The sequence below is a fragment of the Chlamydotis macqueenii genome, chromosome 24 (genome assembly GCF_036417535.1).
Source record: "Chlamydotis macqueenii isolate bChlMac1 chromosome 24, bChlMac1.mat, whole genome shotgun sequence".
In the NCBI taxonomy this organism is placed as follows: domain Eukaryota; kingdom Metazoa; phylum Chordata; class Aves; order Otidiformes; family Otididae; genus Chlamydotis; species Chlamydotis macqueenii.
Window position 1 is genome coordinate 2,438,722 of NC_141579.1, and position 15,068 is coordinate 2,453,789.

The window sequence follows — 15,068 nt, forward strand, 5'->3', positions numbered from 1 at the left end:
GGGAACGGGAGAGGGAGAGGGCGTGAGCAAGCACACAGAGAAATCATTTATGACAGGACTGAAAACAGCTCTCTTTAAGAACATTTTTTCCGATTTTACAGTATCATTTTTGTCTTTTTTGTGTGTGTATAATTCTAGCCTCGGGTATAAAACACAATTGTCTCGCTAATGTGTTGTACAAAACCGCGTACAAATGAACGTTGCGAGAGCCTGACTGCAGGCGCCAAGGGAACATCCCCATCTGCCTGCGAGCGTGCGACCTAGAGCCTGTGAAACCACTGCCGTCATTCCGCGCTGGAGAGGTGGGGCTGCCTTCTGTAAGGCCGCTCTGAAGCTTCGCGGTGAATCTGTCACAACAAAGGATGCGGATCTACAAGGGGAAAAAGGCATTCGGTAGAAAGCCGCGCGACCCACGTGCTGGCCTGAAGACATGTGAGTCGGGGGAAATATTGTTCTAGGGGCGGCCCCGAATGACGCGAACAGATCTGAAAAGACTTGCCTTGTTAACATCAGCCTGAGCACAGGCTGCAAACCCAGAGGGAGCTGCGCTGCGGGGTTCAGCAGAGACTGTTTTCTTAGGAAGTGCGTCGGGAATTAAAGGCAGCCCAAATGAAGTCACAGACAGATAAAGATGAAAAGCTTGACATAAAGCCCTATTAGGAAGACGCTGACATAAACGAGCAGGGGAAGAGGGAGGGAAGTAATGCCATGTCAGAGCAAAGAGTGAGGATGAGACATTCTGGCTTGTCCCAACCTGGATTCCTGATGAAGGCAAGCTTAATAGAGCAGAAACGAGCCTTGGCATGGAGGGGTTAAAAGATTACTTGTCCTGGGGGAGCTGAATTAGCCACATATCTGGGAACTAACTTCTCCCAAACCCTGACTTGTTTTTCTCCTTAAACATCTCCTGCTGCTATTTTTAGCAGAGAATTTTCTCAGCCGAATGCTCCCAGTCGAGTCCTGGTCAGAGGCCCTTTTCCCAGGGCAGGCCCAGCAGCACGTGCTTGTCCCCAGTTCAGCTCAGCCGTGTTTCATCGTCCTGCCAGCGTCGGGCTTTACACGTCGCGCTGCCAGGTCTCTGCTGAGGCGCGGGGGACAATCCCCCCGCCAGCCGGCTGCAGGCACATTCAGTCCTCTCACAGACCCTAAAAGCCAGGGGAGGCTGCAATCTGGTCTGCAATTTCAGAAGCAGCTAAAATAGAGGGTGGACTGGACTTGATAACTGCCTGCAGGCTTTTTAGGAGCATGAATGGCAAAAATGTGGGACGGAGATAGGAAGAAATGATTAGGCTAACGTTAATAACAGGATCTGCTTCTCAGGACTACAATCTATTTGGATTCATTCCAGTTCCTCCAAGGGAAACTGTGGAAGCCTTTATTGTTCATAAAAGTTGCAACTAAAATCGGACTGGGTCACGCTTAAGGATATCTCTCTCCGAGGACAACCCTGCTCTGGCTGCTGGAAAGAAATGAGGTAACTCCCTTCCTCTTCTCTGATTCTCCTGAGGCCCTTATTCCTCCCTAGCCAAAATGCTAACCTGTCCATCAGTCCATCACTCCCTTCCCCTGGCTCCTCGCCGCTCAGCCTCCGGCGCAGAGCGAGCGATCCGTCTGCCTGTGCGCAATTAGCGCTGTGCCAGCCATCGTCTGGGGCGGCTCATGGGGAGCAACGCTTGTAACTCCTTTTATCTGCAGCTCGATTTAATACCTGCCTGCCGGAGATGCACGTGTAAATCAAAAGGCCAGATCAGGGCGCATGGATGGAGACGAATTGAATAAAACAGGGATGAACCCTGGCTCATCTGTGTATTTAAAGTCGGGGGACCCAGGAGGACCGAGCGCTCTGGATCCTGTGAGTGAAGCAGGGGTGAGGCCGCAGTCCGGCGCTGGAGAGCTGATTGCAGCAGAGCCGCAGTGAAGAAGGTCCCTCTAACAATGGCCCCTTCTTGGTCAGTCTATCTGTTGCTTGTGTGTCTTGGAGTCACGTCAGCGAAACAAACAGATTGGGAACAGATTTGTACTCCCCACAGCAGTACAGAAGCCAACCCAGACAGAGGAGAGCAAGCTGGGTGCTTTTCTGCTCCCTGCCTCCGTGCCAAGTTTCCAGCTCTGCTCGAAACCTGTGGCCGAGCCTTGCTTTGGCAGGGGTGAAGGGAGAGGAGAGGCAGGGTGAGGAAATACTCCGCTTTCAGCCTATGCTTGCAGAAGTTGGCAGCTGGCTGCAGGAGAGGGGACGCAGGCTGAACTCGACTGCGCACCTCTGAAGGCCCCCACGAGAGATTAAATCTGGCGCTGCGTGGCTTTGCCCTTCTCCCCAGCTCTGCTGCAACAAATGGGGCCTAGAACAGCAGTCACCTGGACAGCCCACAGATGCTGCACGAGGGTTTGTCCCAGTGGCAAGAGCTGCCTTCAAAAAAGCTTCCCCAAGCCCAGCAGGAATCCCAGGAGCCCAGGATTTCTCTCCTGACCTTGACGTAGGCATGCCAACACATGGGCACTTAACCTTTGAGGCGCCTTTGAAAATCCCAGCGACAGCGTTTTACGGATGAGTATGTTTCCCCTAACATCTGCCCCCTGTATCGGATGCTGCCAGAGCCTCTCTCTCTCCTGGCTCTGCTCCCAGCTGAAGGACAGACAATAGGCGTTTGAACGCGGTCTCCGCTTCCCCTCCCAAACAGCCTGGGGGAGATGGCACATCAGAGCCAAGACAGCGCGGAGAGCACAGCTCGCCAGCCAGCGACAAATCTCTCTAGATCACGGCCTGCCTTTTCTTTCCCTCCCAGTGTCGCTGAACCACTGGCTCCAGTCGTTACCAGGGATCCAGGCCAGCTCTGCTGGGCAAATCCCAAACTGAGGAGGTCTCTTCTCAGCACGCTCCTGCTGAAACCAGCCTGATCCCTCTCTGAATGCTGCCAAAATCAACTGACCTTCTGGATTCCCAACCCTGTGTGCTGGTTAATGGACCTCTCCTCTACCTCTCTGCCATGCCAGCTCACCTGGAAATGCGCCGGTCACCTCTTGGGCTTCCCCTTGCTCGCTCTTACTAGCATCTAGCTGCAATTAACTTGATCCAGGCAGTGCATGGGGCACACAGAGGAGCAGTTCCACCTGCAGGAGGTTCAGCGAGAGCTAGCTTGGACTCTCCTCAACAGCCATTGTTCCATCTTTCTAGAAATAGACTCCGCTTCTCGCATCCTGGAGCCGTTCAGCCTGTTTGGAACTCTTTCTGCTGCTTCAGAGACAACAACAGAGAGTGAGGAGAAACCTGTCTAGACACCATTTACCTTCCATCGGCTCCCATTGCCACATCAAAGCACCACTTCAAACAAACCTGCAAAATGGCCAAGTAATGATGCCCAGCTCTCCTGTGCCTGCTCCAGCCGGAGGCAGTCAGGCCCATCCCATCAGGCTTCAGAGTTCATCTTTCATCCAGGCCCTTCTGACAGCAGGAAGAGAGGTAGGATGAAAAATCTCTTTACAGGAACATCAGCAGAAGCTACCTGGCCTCAGACTGCTCAGGGGAGGGGCTCTGTCCTTTCTGCTGGGCATCCAGGTACAAGCAGAAATCTCACCTGCAATCTGCAAACCTCCAGCTCCTTTCAAAAGCAGCCACACGAGGCAGTCCTCTCAGCAATCCCGCTTGTCCCACCTCCTCAGACGCTGGATCCCTTCCCCTTCCCAAGCCGTGCACGGGAACGCCGAGCAAGCTTTGCTGCCGCTCGGAAACCAAAGAACATCTTTTCTTGGCTCCCAAGGTAACGGAGGTCTTGGCAGCTTGTCCGCCGTAAAGCAGCAAGTTACCATCAGAGCAGGACCAAGGCAGGATAAATGCTCCAGATACCTTTACACCAAGGGGACAGCAGCATTGAAGGAGCTGGGGAGGTTTTTAGGTCTTTTGAGCGCAAGTTACTTGAAGCCACCGCTTTGGGGAAGCGCCTGGTGCTCACATCAAGCACCGGCCCTACGCAGCCACCACAAGAGCAGCCTCTGGCTCGTTATTTTAATAAGGGTCCTTTGAAATTCCTTCTGTGCTAAGAAAATCCAGTCTGGCTTTATTCTGTCTCAGGCAGAAACAGCCTTTATTTAGCAAAGTGCTGGTAACAGCTCTGTCTCATTAGTCAGTGTTTAGGGAACCTGGCCGCATTGTTCTGAAGTCTGGCGTTGCAGAAAGAGCCTTGGTAATGAGGCCTGCAGGAGACGATTCCTCCTGACAGCCCCACAATGACCTAGAAATCCTACTTAATTCCCTGTCAGTGGAAAGTGCTGAGTAACAGCGAGGTGCAGAGGTACCGGGGGCTGATTCGAGGGAGGCCTGCAGCCCCCGTTCGCACTTGGGGCTGTGACGCAAGAGAGCTAGGGCGGAAAAGCCAGCGCCGCGCAACTCTGCTGCAGCTCCCCAGATAAAGCGGAGGAGAGGCCTGCCAGGTTTGCTATGTGAAGGTTTGTAGCCTCATCTGTTAAAAGACCCACCACCACGTAGAGTACGCGGAGTGCTGGGAGCAGAAATCTGTGTTTAACACAACAGCAGAGGCGGGAGCACTTGGAAGCGGCCTGGCTCTAGCTGGGGCTCCTTTGAAGCCCCCTCAACAGCAGCACCTGGATGAGGTCTCCTCTGGATCGTGCTTGCTTGCAAACTGGGCCAAAACCCTTCACAAACTTCACCTGCACAGCTGCCGGTGCTGCCAAGAGAGACTGTACAGCCGTGGGGGAGACCTTCTTGCCCCGTACCGGAGTTGCACGGGTGCTGTCTCCTCTCCCGTGGATGCGGGATGAGCAGTGGCTCTCCGCGTGCGTGCCCCAGAGGTGCTGCTGAGCTTTTGACACGTTCTGCCCCAACCGCTTTCCCCCGTTTGCTTGGAGGAAAATGCAGCAGGCTGGCGCAGGCTCTGGGCCACAGACATGTGACTTTCAAATGGTTTGGTTTTGACAAGCAGCACGGTTAGGAACCGCTGGGCTGGATGGCCCAGGGCCAGCTGGAATGTGGGCTGGATACAGCTGACCTTGAAGACCACCCCCAATAAGACCCTTACAGGCATGTGCTTGCCACCTGTTTCAGCCAGCAGACAAGGGACTAAACCAGGAATTCTGGAACTGAATGCAGAGCCTGTTAAAGAGTGGCCTGAAGGCTCCCACCCACGTAAAGCTGTCACTGATGTGTGCTCTCTTACAGCCTCAGCGCAGAGGAATGCGTCGTCACCCATGGTGTGCGGGACCGCTGCTCCCGTACTGCAGATGCAGCCCTGTTTAAAGTACAGCTCAAATCCACAAAGGACTGCTGTTTTAAAAAAAAAAAAAAAAAAAAAAGAAATGTGGAAATGAACTCACCAGCCGAAACAGTGTCTAGAGACAATGCAAGCCAAGTCCCTGGAATGTCAGCACCAGAAGGAGAGCTCTGAAACGGAGAACCTAGCTCGCTCTGCTGGCACAGACAGAGGATTTGCCTCAGAGACAGGAGGAAAAGACATATGCTGAGAAAGGAAGGACCAGCTTTATTTTACCAGCCTGTGTTCCCACCAGAGATGTGCTTTAAAGACTGCCTTGCAAAGCAGGAATTAAATCCAAAGGTGCCTATGCATCTTCCTTGCCGTCATCCCCTTATCAGTTATCTCCAGCCTGCTCTGAGCCAGAAGATGAAAGGATCCTAACACCACTTATCTTCCCACTTAAGAACACGCTTAACAGCTTGCTGTTGAAGAGGAGGACACTCAAGCCTCGGGAAGAAGCTGTAAATTCTGCAAATGGGTTCCCTTGCATTTCTTTGAAGGAGCTACTGCTTCTCAATGAGGGACACGGTTGCAAAAAGGAAACCAGGGAACGAGGGAAAAAGGGGAAGCCTTTATAGGACAGAAAGACTTTTCCTCACATCCAGAAAACGAAGCTGAGCGATGGATGTGAGACGTACAGCACGTGTGTCTCAGAAGTGACCGAGGATGAGCCAGGAATTGAAAAGCTCTTGGGGAAATACTTAAGCAGCCAGAATTATGACATGTTTGTCACTTAGAGCGCAAGGAGCTCCACAAACACGCTCTCCTCCAGCCTGTGCAGCGTTACATCCAAGAAGGTTCGGGATTCCCTATGTGCTGCAGGCAGAACTGCTGCGTGCCGCCCAGCTCTGACAGTTGAGGCCAGCTCCCTGCACGTCCTCTGTGCCCCTCCCGCAGAGGATGCTGCCTCGTCTCCGAATTTGACCCCCATCTCCCCTCTTCGCAGAGCTACTTGTTACCACGGTGAACCCGAGGCCGGCTTGCCTCTGCCATTTAATAGCTGAGTCAAACTCTCAAAACGGCCAAACAGGACCTGTTCCAAATATTTCCAGAAAGAGGAGGATCAAGGAGCCTGCAGCAGAACACCAGGCGAGGAGAACAATTGCTATTGTTGACCAACAGCGAGCAACAAGCACGCCTCAGTGCAACGCCGGGAAAAAAAAAAAGCCCCCTGCGCACAGAACACTGCGAATGAACTGGAATCTGGAGTCCCTTCCATGCCCTGGCAAAGCCCCAGCGATCCAGCGCTGCAGACTTATCAACCCGGATCGTAGCTCAGCTGTTGACTTGGAGAACTCAAGGCAACTGGGAGAGAGGGGCACCTGAGTGCTTTAGAAGCTGCTGCCAGCCCAAACGCAGGCTTCAAAGGGTGTATCTTGCCCTCTTGTGTGGGAGAGCACGCAGTGCCTGCGGGTGAGGACAGCTGTTTGCGGGCCAGGCCCAGCAGAGGATTTTTGGTGGAAGAAGAAAGAAGCTAGTACCTGGTTTCACCTCCCCTCCAGCACGCACAAGGCAGCGTTGGCAGACAGAGCTTCGCGCTGCCCTGTTGTTTTATGGGATGTTGAAAACTGGCCAGAATGAAAGGAAAACACCAGATACATAAGGATGCTCACCAACTCAAACAGCCAGTTCTGCCTGGGGGAAGAACCCGTGAGACTCAGGAGGCGATTACCAGGCACCCTGCCTTTCATCTCCAGATCGCCAGTTCCATCAGTGCCGAGCCGTAGCCAGCTAATAACTGTTTGCTCGTGCACAAGAGACAAACCGTCGCCTCCTTGCTCCCCGAGAAATCAGATCAGCCCCGTCGACGTACACTGCGTGCAATCTCAGCAGAGTAGCTAAGGCCAACGAGGGGAACAAACCCAGCACCTCCTCTGCGGTAGGAGCTACTGGATCAACAAGGGCATGGTGGTGAAAGCTGACCTGTCTCGTGGCCTGTGTATCCAGTCCTGTCAGCAGAGCACACATCGCTCACGTTAAAAAGGGGGTTGTGTATTGCTCCTTCCACCTTAGTCATTGGTATTGAAATGCTTCACCAAAACCACCCCACTCTTCCAAGGATGGGAGACTCCCACCGGCTGGTACCACCTGCTGTTGGGCACAGAGCTGGGACTTCTCTTCCTAAGGTACGTTACTGACGCACAGCACTTGGCCGCTACAGAGCGGATGTTTTCCAGGCTCTAAAAACAACTAACTCCAAACAAAACGGCGGGCACAAAGCAATAGTTATCCTTGGGCTTTTGCAGAGATCAATGCAGGAGAAAAAGATTAAAGCGAAGATGTAAGTGTGTATTAAAAATAACCGCTGATAAGATGCTTTGAGGGGATAAAAGCCATTTTACAGAAGCAGCAAGAACTGTGGGACTCTGCAACACCTTCCCTGCCGTTAACTGTGTCAGCTCCCGGAAATCATTCAAGAGCACGTTCGCAGCCGGAGCGCCGCAGGAAGAAGTCCATTAGCCGGCAGCGATCTCCTTAATGGACCCTCGGGGTAGGTGGTAGAGCTGCCTTGCTTCTGGACACCGGGTTCTTTCCTCCGCTGCGATTCAAGGGCTGCTCACGCAGCCGTCATCATTCGATACTCTAAGGAACGCTCCTCATCTTTACGGCAGCCCAGTAGCGCGATGAATGAGTCTTTTGGGTAGCTTTCATTAAGCAAAGACACAAATTGGTACAGTGAGGAGTTTTTTTTCTTTTCTTTTTTTTTTTTTAACAGCACTTAGCACAGACAGACATTGCTCTGTGAACAGAAGCCACACGTGCTACTGTAATGCAGGTAAAAACATCTAGCAAGGCCTTTGTTTTCCAAGGATAGCATCCTAGCAAAACAAAAAATATCGTCTCCATGGCTGATCTTGGCCTAAAAGATGAAGCAGAGACTTGTACATTTATGTGCAGACAAAATCATTAAGTCCTCAGCTGGGCAACCAATTCCATTCGAGCCACCCTAGAGGGATGTAAAGTGGCAGGAACCTTTCTACTGGGAATGGAAAGCAGGAAAGCTCTCTTCCATGACATCGTTTGCCAGCCTTCTTGCTCATGAAACGAAAATTCTGACATGGGATATGTAGAAAACTCTAAGCTCCTTCAGCAAGCATTGAAGGACTTCATGGTTATACAACCTGAGACGTACTGGCCAAGACTAAAAGATGGCAAGTGAATTAGGTGTCTGAGGTGTGGGAGTGAGCAGGGAAGTCAGATGCTTTCAGCAGACCTGAATTTTTAGAAGTGTTATACTTCCTTCCAGCCTCCAAAACAGAGTCTAAAACAAAGTGCCTTGGTTTACAACCTGCGTGTAAAATGCTGGCCGCTTGCATAAGGAACTGCCCCAGCGTTTACTAAGGTGGGGATTTTCAGAAGAGGCCACGGGTGTTAGAAACACAGCCTAGTAATGGGAACAAATCCCCTTAGATTTCGGTGGATTTCTCCAGCTCAGCAGAAAATCTTACCTAGGCCACCAAAATAAACTTATAATAGTGTGATTAAAAACCTTGAAATACTGCTGAACATTTTCAGCAGCTACCTCTTAGCCACATGCCAAGGACAAAGTAAGTCCCTGGCATGCAGCAGTTTTAAAGCTCAAGGTCTTCAAATGAGCCAGCGGCGTCCAAATGAATTAAGAGGATTCTTAAAAACCCGCTGATCTCACGTTTGGGTTCTAATAATCAGGTACGCTGATGGGAGTAGGTTAGAGTGTGTTCTGGCTTTCACTCTGAAATCCCTGGGATTTATGACTTGAAAAAAAAAAAAAAAAGGAAACCTTAGGCATTATCTGAACACAATTTAATTTCATCGACCTCATCTATTGCTGCGCCGAAACCTTCATTTCCCCTTGTACCCGACTCTGCGTTAAGCCCCGCGCTCCGTCCCACGACGTGTGCCGTATAACCCAACACGCTGTATTATTTATACTGACAAGTGCTTCTTGCACGACAGAAGAATTCCCATTAATTTTTCGAGCTTATCTCGAGTACCTTGGGCTGTCAGGTTACAGCATGTACGTGGCTGGTTTCCTTTTTAATTAGCTAATGCCAGCCCAGCGTTGACTGGACTCCCATTTGACAGCTTTCAGCAGTTTGCAGGCAAGTTCAAGGGAATCCTACCCAACTGTGCTCTCAGGAGCAGGGGAAATTGCAGAGATGATTTTTTTTTCTTTAATTTGCCAACTCCCACTTATAAATTTTGCTTCTGCATCTGCTCTTCTCTGCCAGTTGTCTAGTTCTGAACGTGCACCAGAAGCCATTTCCTTCGCTACCCAAGGCAGCAGAGAAGGAACTTTGAGAAGACACTTCAGAACCGCAGAGGAAAACCCTCTCTAGACCTTGCTTCTTGCATTTTGGTGATTTTCCTGAGAGATTTAAAGGCCAGGCTCAGGATGCTGCTCCGGTAAGAACTGGGCACCAGCTCAATTACGCAGCTGTCCTGGTTTTGCACGTCCAAGCTGCGTGTGAGACAGCTGAACTTCTGCGCAGGAGTCGCACAAAGCTTTCTTACAGTACGAAACTCAGCAAGGCAACCAAAGTGAGCGACTGCTGAGGATGATGTGGTAACAGAGCCTCAGCTGGCCATTCCTGTGCAGGAAAAAATCTTTAATACACACCGCCCTCAACATTTATCCCCAGAGGAAGCCTGCTTGACCCCTGCTTATCTGAAATGAGACGCAGAGGTTCGTGAGGAGCTGGTTATCCTCCAGACCAATGTTGTGGAGAAGTCCATGGAGCGCCTTGCTGTCCTGTTCCCTGCAGACGTGCTCTGTTGCTGGTAAGTCTCTAGAAAAAGAATTAAACTCTCCCAACACCACCTCTAATCTCAAGTTAATACTGAGGGTGTTAGCACTCTGAAGGGTCATAAGCAAACAGAGACCTGAGCTTTCCAGCCAAAAAAAAAAAAAAAAAAAGTCCGGTTTTTATGTTATTGTTTATTTTCTGAAACTGAAAACTCTATTTTCCAGCATGGGAGTTTGAGAACTGCAACCCAGCAGGTTTTTCCTCTGCCCCGAGCGCAGCTATTGACAGAACTGTACCCAAGCAGCAATCCAGCCCCTTTGGGGGAAAATTAAGACTGTGTCCAGAACATTCATTAGTGCAATTAAAGCCATTAGCTGGTTCTTAGGCCAGGTCCTGACTCAGCGAAGGAATGGGGTTTGTTGCATGGCACACACCCTGACTTCTCCGCCACAGGGAGCCGAAGTTTAGCGGCTGAATTTGGTTTTGATCCTCTATCTCATCAAAACACGATACTCCCTCGGGGTTCAGAGGGAAGGCAAACAGCCCTTATCAATTGGAAAAAGACGGTGCAGTTCATCTTCCACTTGATAGAGAAGCCAGATTGAGAATGTAATTATCCTAATTAAGTTTTATATCTTGAATTCATCTCTTTTTATATAAACAGCAGTTTCAAAGCAGGCCACCAGCTTTTACGCAGAGAGCAGTTGTTTCATCTTGAGGGGCATGTTAGGAACACACGCTCTTGTTTTAAGGAGAAGGGCTCTTGAGGACTCGGGATCCTGCCCGTCTGTGGAGATCTTTCCCCTGGCTAACTCCCTCCCACCACTCCAGGCCTCTCTGTAAGGAGTTCACGAACCTTCTCCGGATCATCGGGGCTTGATGCAATCGACTGTGAAGCATTAGCTCTAAATATACAACTGGGAGGCCAGGCTCTGCTTCGACACACAAACACTCCTCGCGAAGGATGATAAAGCGGCGAACGCAATTTGCAAGAGAACCTTAAATAATGATCCAAGTAAGCGGCAAGGAAAGCAGGACAAAGTCGGGGCTGACTGATGTTCTACCCCTTGGAGACGGCTGAGGTTAGGGGCAAACTGGCAGGAGGCTCAGAAACCAGGCCCACCCACGGGGTTATGCAGAGCAGCTTCTGTCCTCGTTTGCGCAGCGAAATGCAGAAGCTCATTCCGCTTTATTTACTCGTTTAGGTGATTTTTGGCAAGCCGGTGTGTGTTCCTGGTGCAAATCCTCAGTGTGTGGACAGAAAACTGAAAAACAGCTGCAGCGGGCCAAGAGACCCAGAATTCAACTTGTACAAGGAAAATAAACAGGTCGGTAAAAGAACCTAAGTTCACAACCAGAGCAACATCTCAGTCCGCAGCCCTTTCTCCTCACTAAAAACAAGACATTTTACTCTTTGAATCCACTCGTGCCTCAGTAATTCTCAGAGGTATTTGGAGCAAGGAGGAATGCGCTGGTGTCACGTTCTTTGTCAACAGCTGTAAAGTAGATGTGCATCCAACCACTCTTGGGTGGTGATGCCAGATATTGCTTACCCAAATAGGAACACCAAGCCCTTCCTAAGAATTTTTTTGAAGATGTTATTAAGCGTCTGAGTTTGGCACAGCTCTCAAAGCTGTTTGTCCCGATTTTTTTTTTTTTTTTTTACGGCCTGTTGAAAAGAAAGCAATACTGCAAATACTTCCCACCAGAAAATACCAACAAGCAACTTATCATAGCTGTAACAGAGCTAACAACATTTCCACTGAGTGGTTTTTGGCACTGACAGCTGACTCGGAACAGTTGTTGGTGGCTGGGACAGATGGACTTCACGTATTGTAAAAAAAAAAAAAAAAAAAAAGGGGGGAAATTAGAAATCTACTCTGTTGATTTTGAAAAGCCCTTTGCAAAATCCAACATATTACCAAAGCCTCAGAATTAAATCAAAGGGAGGTTTGAATACATCGAGCTTTAAAACTGAAATGCGCCAGGGACTTGCCAGGTCTCCCCATCAAGGACTGTAAGGTATCAACGTGTTTTTTTTTTTTTTCAACAGGAAATACTTGAGCGTTTTGGGTAGGGCTCCACACCTCAGTCCAGCACGTGAAATCCTCAAAATCCCAATGTTTGATCCATGGAGAAGCTTCAACAGAGACCTCAAGGTGGGGACGTAACGGTGATGTCAATGGTAAGCCCCACTTTCCATCGCTGAGGCCAATGACTTTTGCTAGTGTAATTATGACCGTGGCATCTCCCTGATGCGCAGAATCTTCAGATGCTTTTAGTGCCTAGAGCTGGGAATGCACTGAACGCTCCGTGCTTCACTGGCTCCTGTTTCTGGCCGTGTTTTAAGGCCGCGATCAAGAGCGGGGGTCTGTTCTGGCAAAACGCACTGCAGGAGGAGGCAATCCCTGCTCCCCAGCACCTTGTAGTTTAAAGCATACATGTCAGAGTTTTGCAGCTTAGAACATCTTGAGCATCTTGTTCAACTTTCTTTTGTGCCTTTTTTTTTTTTTTTTTTTTTTTTTTTCCCCCAAGTAGTCAGCTGGCCTCAGATATCCTTACGGTCTGGCTCCTATCTCCCTATCCAGCACCAACCTTGCAGCCTTCAGAACCCGTTTAATTTTCCAGACTGCTGACAGCACAACCTTAACTGAGCGGGACGCCCCCCTGTATTTAAAGTCAAGTGTAGCAGAACAAACTTTTTGACTCTCAGTCTCGCTCTTCTGGGCTTAGGACCCCAAGTTTTAAAACATCTGGCAATCATTGCAGGATGAGGCACTCCCCATCTGGCTTGAACCCCATTATATTTAAACGGAGAGCAAACCCTGTTACCACTTGGTTCACTTACCAGATAAATGTTCTCAGGGAGATGGGAAACTAGTGGTGTTTGGCTGCTTTTAGCAATTTTTCTCTGTCTAAAGAAACGCAGAAGTGTCTGTAGTTCATTTCCAGCCTTGCTATCTTTTAGGCCAGGTTTAACAGGACCCTTAGGCACTGCTCACGTAACGGAGGAAGGAAATGGGGTACCTTTCTACCTTGCAGCCCAACCGTAAGGAAAAGCTGTGTAACTCTGTCCTTTTTCTCATTCAACGGGAGTATCTGAATCCAGAGCGAGCACCTGGAAGACTACGCGACACTCCAGGACCAGGCACTCCCCATCTCTCCTGCTGAAACCGTGAAAGCGAACAACAGACCATGGAGCGCCTGACAACCATCTCCTCATCACAGATGAGCCTCAGCGTCATCTTCTCACCTCTCCGCCCGCGTTTTTTTTTGTGAACAGTGCCGGAACCTCACTGTATTTGAGGCCCAAGAGGCTCCGCGAGTTATTTCTAGTCACTGGAGAACTGTTTTGTCCTGAGATAAACTGTTTGAAATATTTCAGTACACTTCACTCTTGAGTTGACCCACCCCAGTGAGTTGTGTCTGTGCACGTGTGCGCAGCCCCGCGTATTTCAGTCACCAGCTGCCGGTTGTCACCCTAACCCCGCTCCATCCCATTTTCTCCTTCTGCCGGCTGGGCAGACGGTCGGGGGGAGGGCAACGCAAGCCCACCGGCTGCTGTTCCCCCTCCTCATCCCCCCCCTCCCCACTATTAATAGCCAGACACCAAATGAGCCCAAATTCATTCCTGAGCGGAATTAGCAAATGTTTTTGCAATTAAAACTGCAAACATTCATGCGGGGGGCCCCCCGGAACAATAGGCGCCTGTGCCTGCTCTTGAATAGGCACTAGTGTCCGGCCTGCCTGCCTGCCGAGCCTGCACATTCCTGGCACCCTCAGCCCTGCACCCGCTCCTTGCTGAGCTGGGCTTTTGGGGCCGCTTTCACACCCCCCGCTCCCACACACACACACCTCCCCTCTTGTCCCTGGTGCGATGCTCCCGAAGCCCGGTTCTGCATTCCCCCCCGCCCCTCCCCCGGGGGTCGGGGCAGCGCATCCCTCCCCTTCCCCGGGACCAAGGCCGGGGGTAGCGCATCCCTCCAGTCCCCTTCCCCGGGATGCCGACCGGACCACATCCCTCCCCTTCCCCGGGATCCCGACCGGACCAGCGCATCCCTCCCCTTCCCTGGGATCGCGACCGGATCAGCGCATCCCTCCCCTTCCCTGGGATCGCGACCGGACCAGCGCATCCCTCCCCTTCCCCGGGATCCCAACCGGATCAGTGGATCCCTCCTCTCTCCCCTTCCCCGGGACCAAGGCCGGGGGTAGCGCATCCCTCCCCTTTCCCGGGACCCCGACCGGACCAGCGCATCCCTCCCCTTCCCCGGGACCAGGGCCGGGGGCAGCGCATCCCTCCAGTCCCGTTCCCCGGGATCGCGACCGGACCAGCGCATCCCTCCCCTTCCCCGGGATCCCAACCGGATCAGTGGATCCCTCCTCTCTCCCCCTCCCCGGGACCAAGTTTCGGGGTAGCGCATCCCTCCCCTTCCCCGGGATCGCGACCGGACCAGCGCATCCCCCCCCTCTCCCCGTTGAGCGGGGCCGGGGTCTCGGCCGGCCGGAGGAGGAGGAGGAGGAGGAGGAGGAGGAAGGGACTCACCGAGCAGGGGCAGGAGCAGGAGCAGCGCCGGCCGCCGCAGCGCCATGATGGGGTGTGCGGAGCCCGGCCCGCCGAGCCTGCGCACTGCCCGGGCCGGCGGGGAGCGGAGAGGGGGGGGAACCCGGGGAGGGGTGGGGGAGGCCCCGGGAGGGCAGGGCCGGCCGTGCGGGGCGGGGGAGGGCAGCGAGCAGCAGCGCCCCGAAAGCGGGCGGGTCCTGCGGCTGCTTCGCTGGGGAACAACCCCCCCTCACCCCCCCCACCGTGAGAGAGCCGGGGGGGGGGAAACTCGCCGGGGGTGCGGAGCTGGGAGGGCTGGGAGCAAAATCAGCCCGAAGGCAACGTTTTGGTTATCGAAACCCACCCCAGTTTTGCTCCAGAGTGAGTGCTTCCCCCCTGTATTCAATAAACCCCCCCCTCGCCAAAGAGCGGTTTCTCTGTGAGAATTTCCCCTCAAAAGCCATCTCGCCTTGAACCGCGCGTCCCGCTGTGAAACTTCTCACCAACTTGAAGCCAGAAGCGCAACCAACCAGTTTG

At 52.0% G+C, this 15,068-nt stretch overlaps 1 protein-coding gene and 1 long non-coding RNA gene across 3 annotated transcripts in view; one reads left to right on the forward strand and one right to left on the reverse strand.

Annotated features, from left to right (window-relative positions):
* JAM3 (junctional adhesion molecule 3) overlaps window positions 1–14,604 on the reverse strand; it is a 30,537-nt gene extending 15,933 nt beyond the window's left edge. Inside the window, exon 1 of the mRNA XM_086766323.1 lies at window positions 14,535–14,604. Within this exon, the coding sequence (XP_086622449.1) occupies window positions 14,535–14,580 (46 nt within the window). The 5' untranslated portion in view covers window positions 14,581–14,604. The remainder of the gene's footprint in view (window positions 1–14,534) is intronic.
* Window positions 4,560–13,401, forward strand: LOC147597875 (uncharacterized). 2 transcript variants are annotated; one of them, XR_015261060.1, is made up of 4 exons: window positions 4,560–7,755; window positions 9,476–10,025; window positions 11,197–11,319; window positions 12,045–13,401. It is a non-coding gene; the product is annotated as an uncharacterized LOC147597875 (long non-coding RNA). The 2 variants fall into 2 exon arrangements; XR_015261061.1 differs by lacking the exon at window positions 4,560–7,755 and adding an exon at window positions 8,132–8,607.
* Window positions 14,605–15,068: the final 464 nt, after the last annotated feature.